This window comes from Micromys minutus (genome assembly GCF_963924665.1).
Source record: "Micromys minutus genome assembly, chromosome: 19".
NCBI classification, from domain to species: Eukaryota; Metazoa; Chordata; class Mammalia; order Rodentia; family Muridae; genus Micromys; species Micromys minutus.
In genome coordinates, this window is record NC_137954.1 from 10,152,274 (window position 1) to 10,172,524 (window position 20,251).

The 20,251-nt window shown below is 38.4% G+C and overlaps 1 protein-coding gene across 1 annotated transcript; it reads left to right on the top strand.

Annotated features, from left to right (window-relative positions):
• The first annotated feature begins 460 nt into the window (after positions 1-460).
• On the top strand, positions 461-19,290 carry SGO2 (shugoshin 2). Its single transcript, XM_080932706.1, has 8 exons — positions 461-590; positions 2,441-2,616; positions 3,451-3,528; positions 5,104-5,189; positions 11,303-11,535; positions 12,745-15,297; positions 16,978-17,135; positions 19,165-19,290. Exons 1-8 carry the CDS (start codon positions 467-469, stop codon positions 19,174-19,176), a joined length of 3,420 nt encoding a protein of 1,139 aa, XP_080788832.1. The 5' UTR covers positions 461-466; the 3' UTR covers positions 19,177-19,290.
• The last annotated feature ends 961 nt before the right edge of the window (positions 19,291-20,251 follow it).

The following is a 20,251-nucleotide window of genomic DNA, read 5'->3' on the forward strand; positions in this document are numbered from 1 at the left end:
CCTATTGTTAACCAGTGTTGACCATAAATCTAGAAGTAAGCTTATAATTTTCTATCTTTCCAGCCCTCTTCCTCTGCCCCTTGAATGAGTCATTTCTTTTGTGCTTCCATGAAGGCCCACTTGCCTATCTAAGGTTATACTTCTGCATAGTAACAGAACTGTGTCTTTTCCTTCATGACAGCAGGGACCTATCCTGTCATCTGCTGGTAGCCCATTGTGTCTGTATGTAGATTTAATACAGGGTTGAATGGAAAAACAAAATGATTTGCCATTTTGGAATTCACTAATTCTCCTGATTATATAAATTTGTATTTTGAGATTTTTATGCAAAGGGCTTTGCAAATACTTATATAGACAGTAAAGTCATGTGATTGTGCTTCAGAATGGATCATTACCAGTTTTTACTCTTAAGCAGTACTATAGTCTCCCACCCCCCACCCCATCCTCTTTTCCTTTCACTTTAGTGATGGAGTACCCAGGGCTAGAAGTCGCCTCTGTTACCTCTGGAATTAAGAGACGCGTGAAGGACAGAATTGCAAAGACAAAGTTGAATGTTTCCCTTGCTTCAAAGATCAAAACAAAAATATTAAGTAAGTACCTACCTTATTTTGGCAAATATAGAAAACTACTAAAATGACTACTTTGTTAGCTGGTACTTTTTCTTATTGATCTTTCTGTCTGTGGCTTTCAGCTCTTCTGCTGAATGGTTTTGCTAACTCGCCCTTGGTGATAGCTGAAGTATAATGGTGTGGTGGGCCTGCCCCCCAGCAGCTACCTGTTAGCATGCAAAAAAATGATACCAGTATGGCTTCTCTAGAAAAGAACTAACTAGAGGAAGAGATCTGCTCTGCCTTCTGTGACAGTCTGGTGACAAGTCATGTAGAAGTGCTTGGCCGAAATCAGGTGTGGTAGTACATGACTTTATATAGGCCACAGTTCACCAAGAAAGCACTGCACACTTTGGAAATGAGATTTTAATGAATCCTGGCAGTAAGGTGTTAGGAAGGCAAACAGACAACAAATAAAACCTCGAACAACAAAAACAAAGCAAAATAAAAAACCCATGAAGATGGGAAACTCCTCAGGATAGACTTTTATTGCTCCTCCAAATTATCTCAATGATCGATGCCCATGTTGGCTACACTGGGGAATGGATGTACTCTCTGCCTGCTGATGGTTCATCCATGACAGAGCCAAGATGTTTTCAAATCAGTTTCTTCTACCAGGATCTGTAGGTAAATCTGAGTTTGCCAGCGTTCTACAATGTTATTTCCTGCTTCATTTGTCAGGACCCTTTAGAAAACAACAGGAAAATGTTATTTTAGCTTCTGGGAGTCCTAACTGGTTGTGGTCTGTTCTATTGAGTGTGCCAAGGCGAGCCAAGTGAGACAACTGTGTGCAAAGATGAGGTCCTGTTGTGGATCCTTTCTCTCCTTCCATTTTTTTATTGTTACTTTTTTTTAATTTACAGTCCGCCATTGCCCCCCATTCTTTCTTTCCTTCTTTCTTTCTTTCTTTCTTTCTTTCTTTCTTTCTTTCTTTCTTTCTTTCTTTCTTTTTAGTTTCCAAAATGTCTCTTTGAATATCTAAAAAGGTTATATTTAACAAAGCTTATTTTAGTGAGATATGTTAGCACATGCCTATAATTTCAACACTCAAGAGACCAAGACAAGAGGACTCCATTAGCCAGATCCTGTGTGTGTGTGTGTGTGTGTGTGTGTGTGTGTGTGGAGTAAGTATGTTATTGGCATAGTAGAATCTAAATTCAAATTATGAAAATATATTTTGAAAATATAATTATGATTTAATCATACTGAAGGAACATAATACTTTTAAGGTATGTTTAAACATTAAATCTTCACCAAAATGTCTTTGCTACCGTTACAGTAACAACTTAAGTCATAGTAACATAGATTGCAGTCAGTTACTAAAACAAGTATAATCATTGGGCAGAGATGAAGATTCCACAGGTCCTAGACAATTAGTTTTTCATTTGAAGTTTAAGAAATGGTATTTGGGAGCATAGGCAATTTTAATTGAGTTCTGGAGCCACAGAAACTTGTACAAACATTTCAGATTGGCTGTCCTACCTCCTGTGGGTCTCCAGTGATAGCCAAGGGGTCATCTTCCCACCTTGTCTCTAGTCAGGGTGGGGAGGGGAGCAGATGACAGCATCACAGGTCACCTGCAGCTGCCCCATCTGCAGTGCTGCCACTCTGGTTCCCAGCTGCATGCCTCTCAGCATTTCTTTCCTTCAAAATCTGGAAACACGTTTTTTCTCTAAAACTGTATTTGTACTGCCATTCTTTTTCAACTGTCATTTGATATCTATAAAGTAAGCTGCAATTTTTTTTCTGAAATAATTTTGCTAAGGAATGGGATATTTTATTAAAGACATAAGATATAAGTAGAGTGTTAAGTTATAAAACTATCTTTGCAGACAATTCTTCCATTTTCAAGATCTCTCTAAAGCACAACAACAGAGCACTGGCTCAGGCCCTCAGTAAAGAGAAGGAGAATTCTCGGAGTATTGCTACCGAAAGGACGCAACTACAGAAAGAAGTAGAGAAGCTGAACTTTGAGAATACCTTTCTTCGCTTAAAGATAAATAATTTGGTATGGAAATTGTATTGTTTTGGAACTCTCCATTAAAATGGAATCTTTTAACTACATTACTATAGAAACTCTAAAAACGTTTTTTAAGTTTCGTCGTTGTAGAGAATTATTGAAAGTCAGTATGCCGTGTAAATCTGTGCTAAAAGACAGACCCCTCTTGATGCTAGACTAGACATCTAAAACCTTGTTCTACGTGCATGCTGTGTGCACTGTCAGCCATTGTAACACCATGATCAGAATTTGGTTGCTCACCAAAAGCAAAACTTGGCCCATCCATACAGTGTAAATGGTGAGTCTAATTTCTCCAGGTAGTGGAAGGGGTCCCCACCGTATTTCTGTTCTCCTTTAATCTTGCATTTCTTTGGCTACAAGTGAAATAGAATTGAGGAGGTTGTCCTTTCTTTGTAGTTTTAAGTCTAAAATGACTAGAAATTGGTTTAAAATGGAAAAAATGGTGTGAAATATGTTGATGACTTGGTTCATATTGACCGACTATGTTTATTGTGCATGTGATGAATGGTGTGTGAAAACAAAATGTCAGGAAATTGATAACCAGTGTCAGATGTCCCGTGTGTCTCCATGCACATGGACATTGATGAAGCCTTTGAGTTTAATGTGATTTCATATCTGTAATTCTAGTAGTTTAGAAGCTGAGGCAGGAGGCTTGCCACTAACTCAAAGCCAGTCTCCACTAAGTAGTTAGTTCTTGCCTCAAAAAGAATAGAATCAAAAAATGTTGAAATTTGAGTCTTCATACACTGATGCTATCTATAAATGTATCATTGTAACAACATCAAACCTTAATTAAAAGAATTATTTGCTTTCCATGCACAGAATAAGAAGCTTATAGAAATAGAGTCACATGTGAGCAATAGTTTGCTAACTGCGATTGAAATGAGCAGTCTTTCTGAGGTAAGTGGACTCATGTGAGTAGCACCATTTTTTAGCATTACTAAAGATAGCTGAGATTAAATAACACCAAGGTAAGATATTCAAATGTGCAAAGAAATAACAGTAATGATGTATAATGCATCATCTTTACAATTGGTTATTGAAATTATTTCACCAAACTCTAATTTTGATTTAAAGTAATAGATTAAACTGCTCTTTGGAACCTAATGACCCACCAGAAAGATTTAGAAACAAAATCTTAGTAGAACGAAACATTTCAAGGTAGAAAAGAATTTATTTTAAAATAAAAAGAGCTGAAAAATTATTGGGGTGAAAAATAGGCAGATCCTATTGCATACCACTCTGTAAGATAAATTCTAGATCATTTAAAATATTGACACAAAATAAACCATAGATGTATGTAAGAGTCAGTATCAACAGTACCTGAGTCAGGGACACTTTTGCAGTTCTTCTGAGCCTGACTTAAGGAAGGCCTCTGCATTCCTGTGGGCTGAGGTCTTGTCCCTCCTGTCAGTGATACACATTCTCTCAGGGCTGGGTCCACTGAGCCATTTCCAGTGTTAGCCACGTGGGTTGTCTTTTGCTGTTACCCTGATGTTAGTGTAGAGTACTTCTCTCTCCTATATCATTATGTATTTTTTTTCTTTTCTGGATTATTATGCATTAGTATGCAAAAAAGCTTATTATAATTCATCTTGAAAACACCAACAAAAAAAATTTTCCTCAACTTCTGTGATGTTTGTACATTTTCAGAGACTTACTCACACATTCTCCTTTCTTTGATTCACACTCTAGGCTTGTACATCACTATGGTGTTCCCGTGAGTCACCAGTGGTACTAGGGTGACAGATCCCAGGGCAGCTATTGGTCCTTAGATCTTAGGACTTTGAGGACATTGTACTCTCCAAGATCTTTCCCCGCCTTTCTGCCTGATCTTTCAGCCTGTTTTTTTGTTTGTTTGTTTTGGGGGTTGTTTTGTTTTTTGGGTTTTTTTTTTTTTTCTTTTTTTTTAGTGTCCTTCCCTAACTGCTAAGTTTCAGAGTGCCCAATACTTAGTTATTAGATTTCTCTGTTTGTCTATACTCATTCTTGTTAGGTAATTTTACCAGTCTTTGTTTCAATTACTAACTTGTACTGATAACTTCCAAATGTGTATTTCCGTGCTACATAACACATATGTATTAGACATGAACAAATTATGTATAGCTATAACTATGTTGTATATATATTAGTGTATGTCTTTGTATTTCTATTTATAGAAAGTTTTGAAGGGTTACTTAACAAAACTACCAGAAGTGATTGATTACCACTGGAAAGTATGGTGAAGGATGAGCTGTTTAATCTTATCTTTATACTGTAATTAACTATTAAAGCCTAAAGTAGAGGCTGGGTGGTTGAGTGGTAGAATAGTGAGCTGGCATAAATGGAGTCCTGAGTTTCTCTCCAGCATGCACTTACACAGTACAAGAATTTTGTTCTCTTTCTGTTGGTATCCTGGTATAATTTGCTATTTTAATGACAAGTCTGATACAGTAGATTATTTCTTACCATTTTCTTTGTTTTACTCAAAAATAGTTTCATCAAAGTTCTTTTCTCCTGTCAACTAACAAGAAAAAAAGGATCAGTAAGCAATGCAAGCCTGGGCACCTTCCATATGCAAGGTAAGTGTCTAAAACCTGCTTACGTATTGACTTATGTTTGAGTGGTTTTATTTACTCACATTCTAAAACCCGAAAAGACAGTTATAGATAATGACATATAAATAATGTATGATGTTGCATTGTTGCTTTATGAATTACACATTTTATAGACTTCCATTTTATACTTCAGTTTAGTTACCTGGGCTAGACTGACACGGGCTCAGAGCACAGACTTCATAATATTGTCAGTGTTCTCTGTCAGCCTATGGCTGTGCTACTGGGGTGGAAATGGGAATCATGTGGTGTCTTGTTGAGGCTGGCTCTTCAGGACTCTGAGGAAGCTGTCCTCATGTGCACATAAGCTAAGTAGGCTGCAGTTGCTACTTTTAATTATATTTCTTCTGGCCTCTTTTCTTGCTGAGCAAATCTGATGAACTGTTTCCATCTTTAATATCATGTATATGTACTGTCCTAATCTGGGATTAACTTTCATTTTCGCTATTCTCTTGTCTAAAGTCTCTTTGCTTTTTTGATTGACTTGGTTACAAGCCCTCAAAGCATTCCTGGTTTCAAAGCTAACATATTAAACAGTGGACACTGAGGCTGAGAGATGTGAAATGACCCAAGCAGTGACTGGGATCTTTCCATCTACCTAATAAGTTTAATGTTTTCGTTTTAAGTGTTTTACATAATGGATATGTAGACATGAATTGCCTAAGTGTAAAGATCTTGTCTATGTGTGGGTATGTGCCTGTGTACTATTCCAGTGTATAGCAGAAAATGAGAAAGTTACTTCAAGAAGCATCAGTAGTAATTATCTATTGGGTACTTTGGTTAGGGGGAGCTTTGCACTTCAGTGAAAACATGACATAAGTAGAGGCATTCATATATGAAGGACTGTCTTTACCATGGGAGGGGACCTCGGGCCATGTCATTTGTGTCATCTTCTGTGATTCCAGTTGGTTCTTTTGACTTATCTAGAATCTGTTTTGCTAACATTTTGCAATACATTTACACATTTATACATAATACATTTTGCAGTACATTTTGTTGGTGTATTTTTCAAGTAGTAAGTTGTATTATACCTTTATATTTTCAAGAACACATTGGCTGTCGTGCATTTATCGACTATCTACTTGGAGATAGGTATGATGGCGCAGGCCTGTAATCCCGTTGCTTGGGAGGCTGATGCAGTAAAATCTCTACAAGTTTGAGACCAGCCTGGGCTACATAATGATTTCCAGGTCAGGTTGGCCTACATAGTTAGCTATCAATAAACAAACCAGAAAACCACAATCAAGTATGTTTGCCATACAAAAAATTTAATTTTGTTCTTTAATGAGATTTTTGTTTGACACATTTTATACTTATATGAGGTGGGCTTTTACAAGTGAGCAGCACTCTATGACCTTATCCTGAAGACCCTAAAGGAAAAAAAGGAAAAGTTACCAATGATCTCAGATGTCCCTGTGGCTTCCTCTCTGATCATCACTCAATGCCTGCCTACCCCCAGGATTGACCTTAAAACATCACACAGCAATTTTGTGGGATTCCTCTAATGATCACAAAGCGCTCTTAAAACGCTGACCTTTGCTCAGCCTTATGTCTGTAGGAGTTCTCGGTATTGCAGCTGTAAGTCATCCTCATTGCTGTGTAGTGCTCCGCCGCATCTCATTCTGCTGTGTCCAGCGTTGATCTGGTACAAATGAGGCTGCCACACACACATATGTAGATCTCTCCGGCCTGATGAATGACTCCACACTCTATCTGTATAGACTACCAGATTGTTTCTGGAGTACAGTCCTAGCAGCAGTGTGTGAACATCCCTGTCCTATATTCTCAGTGTGTAGTGGTGTTAATTCAAGTTTTTATCTTTACTGCCCTGATGACAAATGAAGTTTCATATGTGTTCTTTTGAGTAGTATTAATTTTTACTTTGTGTATAACAAGTATTTTCTCTGTGGCTTGCATCTTTTCTTTTTTGACTCCTTGGGATATTTAGATGATCAGTTCTTTATAAAGCCCAGTGTGTGTGTGTGTGTGTGTGTGTGTGTGTGTGTGTGTGTGTGTGTGTGTGTGTGTGTGTGTGTTAGAGCAGGCTTTTTATAGGAAAAGCCAAATTCAGAAGGGTAGAGACAGTACTACATTTTGACTAACTTGACAAAGTATTATCAGCTGACTTAAGCTGATTGGCCCTAAGTGAGGTAAGGGGTGGTGAACAGGTGGTGAACAGGGGAGTTTCAGAGCATTGAGCTAACAGAGCATAAGTAATACACCATAATATTATGGCCTTTTAGGAGAATTTTTCAGTGTCAGCTATGAATAATTACTCCTGGAAAGTAAAGTCTAAAACCTGAACTTAATTTCAACTTATGAGCAAAATGGAGAATACTGAATACAAAATGGCTACATTTATGCTAAAAGTAGCAGACTTTAACATTTCCCTTTCACATTGTTATTTTTAAAATTATTATCATTATTATTATTGCTACTATTATATGCACAATGGGGATGGAAAGGCACTTGCATGTGCCATAGCATATGTGTGATGGCCAGAGGATAACTTTATGAAGTTAGTTCTCTCCTTTGATCCTTATCTTTGATCTCCTATGGGTCCTTAGGGACTGAGTCAGGTCTCCAGCCTTGTACAGTAGGTGCTTTACCAACTCATCCATCACATCAGTTTCCCTGTCCCATTTAGATCTTCAGTCTACTTAGATTTTTGGGTATGATGTAAGGGAAGGGTGTCCTAGGTAGGGTTTTACTGCAGTGAACAGACACCATGATCAAGACAACTCTTATAAGGATAACATTTAATTGAGGCTGGCTTACAAGTTCAGAGGTTCTGTCCATTATCATTAAGGTAGGAACACAGCAGCATCCAGGCAGGCATGGTGCAGGAGGAGCTGAGAGTTTTACATCTTCATCTGAAGGCTGCTAGAAGACTGGCTTCCAGGAAGGTAGGACAAGGGTCTTAAAGGCCACACCCCAGTGACATACCTACTCCAACAAGGCCACACCTGTTAATAGTGCCACTCCCTGGGCCAAGCTTATAGAAACCATTACAAAGGGTCAGAGTTGTTATTGTTTTGTTTTTTTAGTGTGGAAATTTCATTGGTTTTGCACCATTTATTGAAAAGCCTATCCTTCCCTTACCTAATGACCGTTTCATCTGCGTCATAATGAACTGACTGGATGGATATGTAAGAGGCTGTTTCTGAACTCACTGTTCGTGTATGTGGGTCTTGTCACTAGTTTTCACATAAGGCTTGTTGTTTCAGTCTGTCTCTTACTTTATTCATTTATTTCATTTCTCAATATCAGTATTATTTTTGTCCTTTGCATTTCAAAAGTAGTTTAGCAATTTTCAACACCCAACTACCCCAACACACATACACAAAAGGATAGTTGGAAAAGGTATTAGGCATCACAGGATAATTTGATCATAGTATGAACCCTGAGATTGTTTTATTTACTGGAAAAACCTGTTTCTAGTTGTGGTGTGGCTCACACATATTTAAGAACTTTCTGTTTATTGTTAACAGGTTTATATAAAGTCAACCATAGGTCAAGTGGTGGAGCAAGCAACCAGTTGACAGGGAGTGAACTTAGGAAAAAACCAGAGAGAGTAAGAGGAAGTCAGGCAGGCAGAGAGAAGGACAGGAATTACAAGGGAGGGACGTTTTGTTTGAAGGGATTTTTAGATAAATGAGACCTCGGCTGAGGAGGAAGGTTAGTTGGGTGCTCTCACTGCCTCTGAGCTGTCAAGCTTTCACTCCAGCGTCTGGCTCCCAAGTCTTTATTGGTAAAATCAAACATCTGAGATTATGTTAATAAACAACAACTGAGCATGTGTTCAGTTTTAGGAAAATGCAAAGTTTATAAAATAATCTCATCTATAAGCACACTGTATCGCTTGGTCTACTTGGCTATTTTTTATACAAAGTTATTCCGTATTCTGGGTTATTTCTCACTTGCTCCATATTTTAGTGCTGTGCTGAATGCACTCCTTTGTTTTGAGCCAAGATCTTATGTAGCTGAGGCTGCCCTTTAATCCCTGTCCCTCTGCCTCCGGTGCTGGACTGCCGGGTTACAGGCGTGTTCCAGGACACTTGGTCCAGTTGTTTCCTAAATCACGTTTTCCTCTTAATGAGCTTGCAAAAAGAAGCTAATTTTCAGATATTGGCCTTGTTTCCAGTGCACTTGTCAATTCTAACAGTTTGTTGGGACTATCTTTGAATTTTCTATGAATATATTTTGTTATTTGTAAATAAGAACCATTTTCTTTCCCCTTCACAAGCCATTTATCTTTTCCTTTTTCTTACTTTATTGCAAAAGCTACTTGTTCACAGTTGGAAAGTCATCATAACAGGCCTTCTTACCGTGCTTCCATTGTTAGGTATCATGTGAACACTTGGATTTTTCCAGATCTTGTCAGATTAATAAAGTTCCAGGCTGAGACAAAATATCACAAGTTCAAGACAAGCTAAAAGCTTGGGAGAAATTATCTAAGCCCACAGCTTGTATGTTGTTTGCATTCCTTCTTTTTTCTTGTGTAGGTGTGCATGTGTATGGTGAGCGGTGTGTGTACACATATGTGCGTGAGTGCCACAGAACTTTTACAGAGGTCAGTGGACAACTTTCCTGCTCATTTCTTTCCTTCCGCTCTGGACCTAGGGGTCAAATTCAGGTCCTCAAACTTGAATGGCAACCACTTTTACCCAATGGACCATCTCACTGGTCCTAAGCCTATAGGTTTTTTGCCAAAACCTTTTTGATAACATCCCATTTCTCTTACTAAAAATTAGGACATTCAGATTTCCTATTTCTTGATCCAGTTTTTAACTTTTCTTTAACAAATTCTTCTATTTTTCATTCTTCAGTCATCTAAAGTGTTATATTATAGTGAGTTAAAAGCAGCTGCTCTGCACAATAAGACTGAGAAAAAAGAAAACTCAAAACTCGGTGCTGAGAGTTTCTTTGTGAATAGCTATTGAATTAATCATGTGTTTTTGTTTTGTTGTTGTTGCTGTTGAAAAGATACTCCTTTATTAGCATAATGAATTTTTAATTTTTCCTACTCATATAAAATACAATGAATTGGTTAGTTACTACTAGTGAGTGTATGTGTAAACATGATGTGTCAATGGGGTGTGTAAACATGATGTGTCAGTGGGATGTGTAAACATGATGTGTCAATGGGGTATGTAAACATGATGTGTCAGTGGGGTGTGTAAACATGATGTGTTAATGGGGTGTGTAAACATGATGTGTATATGGGGTGTGTAAACATGTATATATGGGGTGTGTAAACATGATGTGTATATGGGGTGTGTAAACATGATGTGTATATGGGGTGCAAATACATGGCAGATCAGAGGAAAACTTGGTGGAATCTGTTTCCACCTTTACATAGGCTCCAGAGAATGAACTCAGGTCATCAGGCTTTCCAAGGCAAATTCCTTATCTATGATCTATTGCCTTATCTATGATCTATTTTTCCAATTCTTTCTCTGCATCACAGAATCATTATTGCTGCTTTAAAGGTGATTTGCAATGTGTTACAGTGAAAATTATTGATTTTCTTTTTTCAGTTATTTTTCAGGTTTAGGTATTTCAGTTATGCTGACCGACAAGCATTCTTTTCTAATTCTGGAAGCATATACAAAGTGTAAGAAAAGTTACCTCAGCCAATCGCTTTCATTGCAGAGAGGTTTTGAGTATGAGTATGTCCTTTCTTTAAAAAAATTTTTTTATTATTTTTAATTGTGAGTGTGTTTGTGTGTGTGTGTGTGTTTCTAAGCATGTACATGTGTGTGAGTGCAGATGCTTGTGAAGACTAGAGGCTGATCCTCCCAGAGCTGAAGTTAAAAGCAGTTGTGAGCTTCCCAGTCTGGTGGTAGAACCAGACTCAGGTCCTCGGGAAGAGTAGTACATGCTCTTAGCTGCTAGGCCATCTCTCCAGCCCCCATGTTCTTCAAGAATCCTTATGTTCTGCATATCAAGTTTTTACTTTCTTTTCAAAATTTTCCCATATTTTCTAAATGGTCAGATTATTGGCACAAGTATAGTGATATCTTTTTCTTTCTATGTAATTTTTATAAAACACAGAGTCTCTTATTTCTTGCCTTTAGGGTTCCATTAACTTCAGATGATGATGATGATGATGATGATGATAAATGGAAAACAAAATGTAACAGCAGAACTATATCAAAGACATCACCTGATAGTACCTCTTCGGCATCAAGACAACCTTTATCCTTACATCAGTGTAATTTGGAAGATTTTCTTCCTAGAGAAGATAATCAGAAAACATGTGGTTCAGATCATTCAGAACATACCTCAAGTGTTGATGGACTTCCTAATGGTAGGATTGTTTATAAGGGCACAGTGTCTAAACAGCTTATCAGTTAGGTTGATCTCTTGTATCGATAACTTGTACTTGCTAACTTCTACCATTTAAAACTATTGGTGGAAATTTGAACTTGAAGTAAATATCCTGACAAGTGTCAGGTCCACGGGCACCTAATCCTGTTAGTCTAGACGCAGTCTTCAAAGCTGAGCAGACTAAGCTTTCCATTTTGACTAGCTTAATTTGAAACTATCATTCCATTTATTTAGTCCCATCTTCTCCTTTTCATGGATATGAAAAATGTTCATCTAGATGAATATAGTGACTTTTTCAAGTTCATAACTAATTAGTGATTATGATGGCTAGTTTTGATTATCAAGCTGACATAGTCTAGAATCCTCTGGAAAGAGAATCTCAATGAGAGATGGTCTAGATCAGGTTTGCCTGTGGACATGTCTGTGAAGGATTATCTTGATTTTATTGCGTTGGGAAGAGTTGTCCACTGTGGGTGGTATCATTTCCTTGGAGGAGATCCTTAACTGTGTAAGAGTGGAGAAGGCAAGATGAGTTCAAGCTTGCATCATTTCTTGCTCTTTTCTCATGGCTCTGGATGTGGTTATCTGCTTCAAGCTTCTGCCACTTTGACTTCCTTACAATGATGGACTGTAACCCAGAACTGTGACCAAATAAATTATCCTTTAAGGTGTTATTGTCTGTATTTTATCAGAGCAACAGAAAGGAAACTGTCATAGTGCTAGTGGACTTGATAAAGACTTCGTAAGAAAACATGATGACACTATTTCGTTCCATGGTCTTCCTAATTGATAACCGTGTACTGCAGTCTGTGGTGCTCACACATTTGTTAAATCTTAATGGACTAGAATACAGAACTCCAACTGTTAAACTAGGAGCATGGTAGTTTGCCCATAGTCTTAGGTATCCTCCCTACCAGAGTTACCGCTTACTGGCTCGATTGTTGTGCATACCTATTCTAATTCTTGGGGCCAAGGCTGAAGGAATGCTTAGTTGTACGCATTTCCCATGGATTCTGAGGTAAATGTGACCTGTGAGTACTCCACTTAGTCTAACGAATTTTTATCAGCGTCAACGTGAATAACGTAAGGGTCTGGAAAGAACAGACTGTCAGACGCCCTCGCTGAAACAGCTGAGTGTCTGCTTTGTTTACTGTAGATCACCACTTATTTCTGTTTCTCTTTATTGTAGAGCGCCATTACCACTCAGATCAAAGTCCCAAGAGTTCTCTGACTGAGATGAAAGCTGCTCTGTCTCCCAGCCTCAGAAGAGAAAAAATATCGCTTGATAATGTGACTAAGAGGAAGAAGTGTGTGTCTTCAGCTGCAGAGACACTGTATGTGACAGATTTAGATCACCAACCAATTTCAAGTCCAGGGTCAAATAATGAAATAAATGGTTGTACTAATGAAACCAGTAATAACACGCAAAGAAATACAGAGTGTTTTCCTGACTTACCTTCTGAGTTTTCCAGTGATTCTAATGCAAAGTGTGTGGAGCAAGTAAAGAACACTGACAGCTTTCACTTGCAGAAAACTGTGTATGAAGATGCTGACATGGAGCTAACTGCCACCGACGTAGGGAGGATTGTAATCATTTCAAAAAGCAAAAAAAATCAAAATAAGAAAAAAGCAGATTGCGGAAAAGAGACTTTCAGAAAAGTGAAAGGTACAAGCTCTGATAAAAAGAAAGAGAGATCAAAGAGAAAATGTAAAGACAGCTCAGAGGCTGGTGCTGAGGAAAGGACTGAGAGCAGACCAGAAAGAGGCTCTGCTGTCCTAGATGGCAGAGGGGGTTCAGAAGGCCCAAACTGGATTTCCAGTACTGAGCAGCCATCTCAGGTGAACATGCAGAAGAAAATAACCCTGCAGAACAGCTTGGATCAGAAGAACATTCAAAATAAAAAGAAGAGGCAAACATATGCAATAGACAAGCAAGAGGAGACACGCCCTTCCTCCAGACAGTCAGTCGAAGTCCTTCAGGATGGTAAGGTGTGTCAGAACACCCCACATTGTAATTTAAGTAAGCCTTCGAGGCAGACGTTTGTGATTCATAAATCAGAAAAAGATAACTTATTTCCAAACCAAGAAAATAAGGACAGCATTTCTGAAAACCCAGAAGATGCAAGTGAATTTCATATAGCTGGTCTTTCTATCAAAGATAATGAAAATGTATGTGACCATGAGACTCAGACAATCTTGGACTTGAAAAAGTATGTCAATGCTCAACAAAATCAAACAAAAATAAGTAAGACTAAGAAAATAAATCGAAGGACAAAAATAGTTTCTTTCACGAACCAAATATATGAGGATAATGATAAAGATACTCGCGTCTTAGAAAAAGGCAACTTTCCCTTCCAAAGCCAAGCAAATAAGGAAACCACCAGTAGAAACCTAGAAGCTTCAAAAGAATTTGAAGCACCTCTTTTCACAGGAGACAATGGAAGCATACATGACTGTAACACCCAGGATGTTCTGGATCTGCACAAGCAAATCACTAGCATATACCCTGCTCAGAATAAGTCCCACATTAGCAAAATCCCTAGGCAGAAGGTAAATCGCAAGACAGAAGTAATTTCTAGAGTGAATTGTTTTAGTGATGACAGAGGTGTTCATTGTTCAGAAATGGATGAGTCTTTCTTACTACAAAAGGATAAAGACACCGCTGGAACCTTAAAAGACTTACGTGAGTTTAATATGCCTGCTTTTTGTAACAAAGATAGTGCAAAGTTGTGTGATTATAAGACTGAAATGTCCTTGGGGTTTGAAAAACATGACTCTAATATGCAACCTGCTTGTCAAGATGATTCAGGAGTAAATAAGAAGTTTAGACAAAAGGTGAATCGAAAGACAGAAATAATTTCTAAAATCAACCAAATACATGGAAATGATGGAGGAAGTGCACATGACCCATTAAATAAGCTAGGTAAGAAGGTTAATATGTCAGAAATCATTTCTCAAATGAACCAGATATATGAAGATGGGAATGCCTTTAAAAGCTCTGTCAAAGACTGCCAAGATTTTATGAGTTGTGACTTTGAGGAAATCAACAGTAATACAAAGGAAAATCATCTGATTCCAGATCCTTGTTTACTAGTTAAAAATCCAAGGAAAAAGGGTTCCTGTAAAGCAGGGAATAGTTTGACAGGAGGTAAGAACAGGTGTGGTTTGCAGTTAACAGATTCTTCAGAGGAGTCTGTCACCTTAGACTCTGTCATAAAACACGGTCCAAATGGAGCAGACCCTGGTCCTGGGGAGCAGACTATGCTGCCGAAGAAGCAGAGACGAAGCACTGTGAGTAGTCAGAGCGCTCTGAGTGTGCTAAACGAAGGAAGCCACCCAGCCAAAACAGTTAGTAAAATGACATCCAAATCAAAGAAAAGAAAGCCCCCTCTAGGTTGTTCTGATACCCATGGAACACCAAACACTGACCTCACTAAGGCTGTTGACTCCCAACAGAATGAGAAGGAGAACTGTTTGGAGAATGAGAAAATTGCCAAGAGTAAGCTGGCCTTTTGCACAGAAGTGTTGAAACCTTTATCTCAGATACATTCATCTAACATAAAATCTTCCTTGAACAGTATGGGTGACAGTTCTGTACCTTTGCATATTTCTTCTATTAAAAATCTGATGCTAGAAGAGAGCTCTTCCCTGGAGAGTACATGCATCTTTCAAGAAGGTGATGATGAAGAGATAAAGGAAGACACTCGGAAACCCTTCCACAGAGCACAAAAGTCGAGAGCAGGTAGGCCACAGTTTTAGAATTGTATTCTGTTCACTTAACCAGATGTGTATTTTCTGTTGAAACAGGCATTTTTTTGTGTGAAAATTTTAAGATATAGAAACACGTGAAAGTTTGTACATTGAGAAGGTAACAGATTATCTTGGGCATTTGAAATACTTGAGTTAGCCTTTACTAAAAGTTATCTAATAATGGCTTTAGGCAGATTTCTCTCCTCATGTGTTTGGAGGAAATTAAGTGTTTTAAATGCATGTATAGGGAATTGTATTGAATTTATTTTACTGAAGACACATTTTATAAGAATGGGGCTCAGTCCAACAGATTACATTTAATGGGATCAGATAAATGTAGAGGTTAACAGATATAATATGTGGTACATTTTTTTTAATGATTTATTTATTTTATTTATATTCAGTAGAGGGCATTGGATCCCATGACAGATGGTTGTGAGTCACCATGTGGTTGCTGGGAATTGAATTCAAGACCTCTAGAAGAGCAGTCAGTGCTCTTAACTGCTGAACATCTCTCCAGCCTGGTAAATGGTTTTAAAAGCAGACACTAAGCTAAGGGTGTACAGTGAGAAATTTTGATTAGAGGAAATTGCAAAGATAGCAAATAGGTAGCATTTTAGACTAATGGATAAGCAAGATTTTTAGCATTAGTGTTTACTTGTGTTTAATTATTAAAATAATAGTTAAAACTAATCAAATAAACTCAGAGGAGAAAACCTACTAAAATGGCATTTGGCATTTACCATTTACCATATGTACCTAGACGTGAATCTATGAACCTTTAAAAAACACATTCTTGAAATCATATTTTTATAATAATAATTCTCCCATTTATTCCTCAGTGTTCAGTCATAAGGATTGCCTTTGTCATCAGAGATTTTATAACATTAGACATTCTTATGTAGAAATTTTTCTACTTGAACTAACATTTCAGTGTGTCTGTAGAACAAGAATTTTGAGGCTAAGACTAGTCTAAATATATATAGACTAGACCCCAAAGCAGAAGAATTCCAAGAGCCTGGGTACTAGATATGTTAGAGGAATAACTCATCTTTGTCTCCTGGTGACTTTCACACACTGAGTAACCAGATCTGTATGTTTTGAATGAGTGTGCAGAGATTGGTGTAGGTTTATGAAGAGCTTTTGTAATTTCAGAGACAAAACATTGTAGTTAGAATCAATTGCAGTGAAGGACTTTCAGTTCAGAAAATGCCTCTTGTAGGCAACTCTAATGCATTTCCCAGATTAGAGACTGATGTAGGAGGACCCAGCACGTTTTGAGTGGAGCCATCCTTTGGCTCTGGTCCTGGGTTCTATAAGAAAGCAGATGGAGCAGGCCATGGGAAGCAAGTCAGTAAGCAGCACCCTGCATAGCCTTTGCATCAGCTCCTGCCTCTAAGTTTCTGCCTTGGTTTCCTTCAGCAATGAACTGTTCTGTGGAAAACCTTTCCTCTTCAAGTTGCTTATGATCACGGTCTTTATTTATCACAGCAGGGAAGCCCTAAGTGATGTCACAGTTGGTTTATTTTACATTCAGCTCCTTTTTCTCTCAAAATTAATTTTTTAAGTTTTAAAATTTTATCTCTTTGAATGGCAAACTGTATTGACCTCATACTTAATTTTATATCTTTATATATGCTTATACAAATATTTGTGAAAATATTCTTTTTAGGTAGCAGCAGAACGTCCCTGGTCTTGATGGATACCAGTTCTGTTTCGAGTAACACTACTAACCCTGAGAATGAGTCAGAAGGTCAGTCTTCACATCCAGTGAGAAGGAAGAGACAGTGCACCCCTCTCAACCTGACAGAGCCAAGCCTTCGAAGGCAAGTGTTGCGGTATTGGTAATGTGCTTTTGAGGAACGTTTTGCCTGGGTTAGTATTTGAACACTCCTGAATATCACTGACTCATATGAATCCGTCACACAGTATGAACTTGGTAGAGATGAGGTCAACATGAGCCTTTTTTCTTCTGCCTTTTTCCTCTATTTTTAAATTAATTTAGTTTTATTTAATTTCTGTCATACTACTGCCATTTTAAAAACTTTAATTGGTAGCTATAATTTTTTAATTGTTGACTATAGTTTACCAACCACTGTTTTTATAACTATCACATTTAACGCTGTGCTGCTATTTCCTTTGGTCCCAGAGAGTAACAACATGTTTTTTTTTAACTGCAGATAGAGTAGTGAAGAAAGACTTGTAGGCTCTTCCAGTTTACCCGTTCCTCGGGTTCTGTAGTTATCTGCCTTGTGCTATATCAGCTGTTGTACTTCTGAGGGATTTCATTCATAAAATACTCCTATATGGACCTTTAAAGAACAGCATCTTTCTGGTGTTGGAGAGATAGCTTCATCAGTAAAGCACTTGAACAAGCATGAGGCCCTGAGTGCAGACCCAAAAATCATGTAAACGTCAGGCACAGCAGCAAGTTCCTGTAAACCCACCACTGGGAAGGGAGAGACAGCTGGATCCCTGGAGCTTGATGGTCAGCCAGTCTAGCCAGATCGGAAAGTTCCATTCAGTGAGAGAGCCTATCTCAAAGAGAATCAGTTGAGGAAGACATTTTGACATTGACATTTGGCCTCTACTCACACACACATTTCTTAACAGTTTGCCACATTAGGATTAGGCAGGACTGGGATTATAGCTCAAGGTGTAGTTTGCCCTGCATGCATGAGGCTCTAGTTCACAAAGCTATCAGTAAATTCTTATTGTCCTTTAATGAATAATATATTCAAATTTTCTTAATTGTCATAAAATCACTCCAATGACTGTTTACATGGGTTTCTTCTAACTGGCCAGCTGTATCCACTCCTGGGCGTTGTCTGCTTTGGAGCACTAATTGGAGCCTATGCTATGTTCAGCTTTTGCTTCTCTTTAACCTCATCACATCTGGGTCATTTCCTATTCCTTTTTCTCTCACGGCATCCTGAAGATTACTGGTCACTTATTTTGTAGAATATCCACAAATTGAGATTTGGGGATTTTTTTTTTCCCCCACTTTCTTTCCAAAGTCATATTGTAATTATGCATTTTTAATGAATTCCACATAAAAGATGTCCTAGCATCATATCAAGGACTTACTATCTTAGTCTGTTTCTTTACCATGATAGGGCTAACCTTGGTCTCTTAGGTACTGTTGAAATCTGTTGGGTTTCTGCAGTGTGAAATTTTATCTTTTCCTAACAGGCTGGAGAGTGTCCTTTCCAGATCCTCAGTTGGTTTAAAGCTCTTCCAGATAACTCAGCTGGTTTTTGCTCCTTCCAGGCAGCTGGTCTGATCTCAGAGTCTTTGAAGTTTGGCTTGTCTAAGAGTCTGAAGCTCAGCTTCCTTCAGTCTGAGAGGAACTCTCAAATTGTAGTTTTCCTTTTCTTGTAAGAAGCAAAGTAAATATTTTCTGGAGAATGCCTGTATCTCCGGCTCATGCACATCCCACAGGTGCAGTCCTGAGGGAAAGGAGTAAATAGCTCACAGGACACACCATCCCTCTGCCCACGTGCAAGTGCTGAGGTTCCAGCAGAAACTGCTGCTGCAGCAGCCAGAGTATGAAGTGAGTGCCTATGGCTCAGCCAAGGAGAGGCTTGAAGCTGCCTAAGATGTGACTGAAAACAGTGACTCCCAGTAAAGCACCCACAGTGTGATTTCACTGAGATAAAGAGGCCTACTGTAGATAAATAAGCCAAGCACTAGAAATAGTCACGGGTGCTGAGAACAGTAGAGCAGGCTTGGATTCTCATGCCTCACCCACTTGACAAAGCTGTGTTCGGGAACTGATTACTAGAAATTCTCTTTCATGGGAAAATATTAGCTTGGAATTATTGTTTCTAATCTTGCTTTTTCTTTTCTTTGCAGCAAGATGAGAAGATGAGGTCGAGGTGAAGTAGATCCAGATTCTAGTTGTTCTGCGTTCTCAAAGCACAAGTCAGCACAGAAGCATAAGTAGAACATGAAACAAAGCAGCATCTGCTTGTTTGAGTTTGTACATGAAGAAGTGTTTCTGTTCTGTTCTGTTACTTTTTTTTTTTTTTTTTTTTTTTTTGGCCTTTCATGTATTATTGCTTTCTCTATCCTTACACTGAGGAGTATGTGCATAAAATTGCTATATCTTAAATAATAAACTTTTTAAAAGAAACATTGGTTGTCATGTAGCTTACTCTATTGAATTCTTATAACCAAGTAAAATGTAGCAATGGAGGGTTTTGCAGTGTTTAGCTTGTATGTCAGGCTATCTTGTCTTTGCTTCTGAGTCGTTTGGTTACATGAAGCTCATGGAGGACTTGAAGATCATCTCTTGCCCTCCATCCTGCCTGTTAGAAGCAGCCTCTCAGTTACACGCGATGGGATGACTGAGGCAGAGGTAGCTGTGGTGGTTAGTAGCATCTCTACAGAATTTAGGGTCACATAGGAGACACACTGTGGGCCGGTTGAATGGCTTTCCAGATTATGAAGGTGGGAAGAACAGCGCCATCCCACAGACTGGGGCCATAAAAGAAGAAAAAGGAAAAGACAGGCTGGTCACCAACATTGATCTTTTCTAACTTGGTGAAATGTGATTGGCTATCTCACATTCCTACTGCCATGCCTTCTCCACCATGATGGATTTTAACCCTTCAAACTGTAAACTTACTCCCTTAAACTTTTTATCAGGTATTTGTCCCTGCAACCAGAAAAGTAGCTAATACCCTAGCTTAGACATTTAAATATTTTTTAATATTTATGTATTGGTCTATGTGAATTACAGGCCAGTGTGAGTGGTCAGAACCAATCTCAGGTCGGCTGGAAGAGCAGCAAATGCTTTTAACTGCTGTGGGCACGTGCACAGGTGCAGGAGCCCGAGCAGTCCAGAAGGGTGTGCTGGAGCCTCGACACCAGAACCGTCTCTAGTCCATTTTCTTCTTATTATTATTATTACTTTAAGTAATAGTTTTTGTGTCTGAGCCCAC

Bases quoted from the DNA above. Each gene is read 5' to 3' on its own strand.
- SGO2 (XM_080932706.1), top strand. From the start codon at position 467: ATGGAGTACCCAGGGCTAGAAGTCGCCTCTGTTACCTCTGGAATTAAG. The intron at 2,617-3,450 runs GTATGGAAATTG...TTCCATGCACAG, and splicing joins GCTTAAAGATAAATAATTTG to AATAAGAAGCTTATAGAAAT. The intron at 15,298-16,977 runs GTAGGCCACAGT...TATTCTTTTTAG, and splicing joins AGCACAAAAGTCGAGAGCAG to GTAGCAGCAGAACGTCCCTG.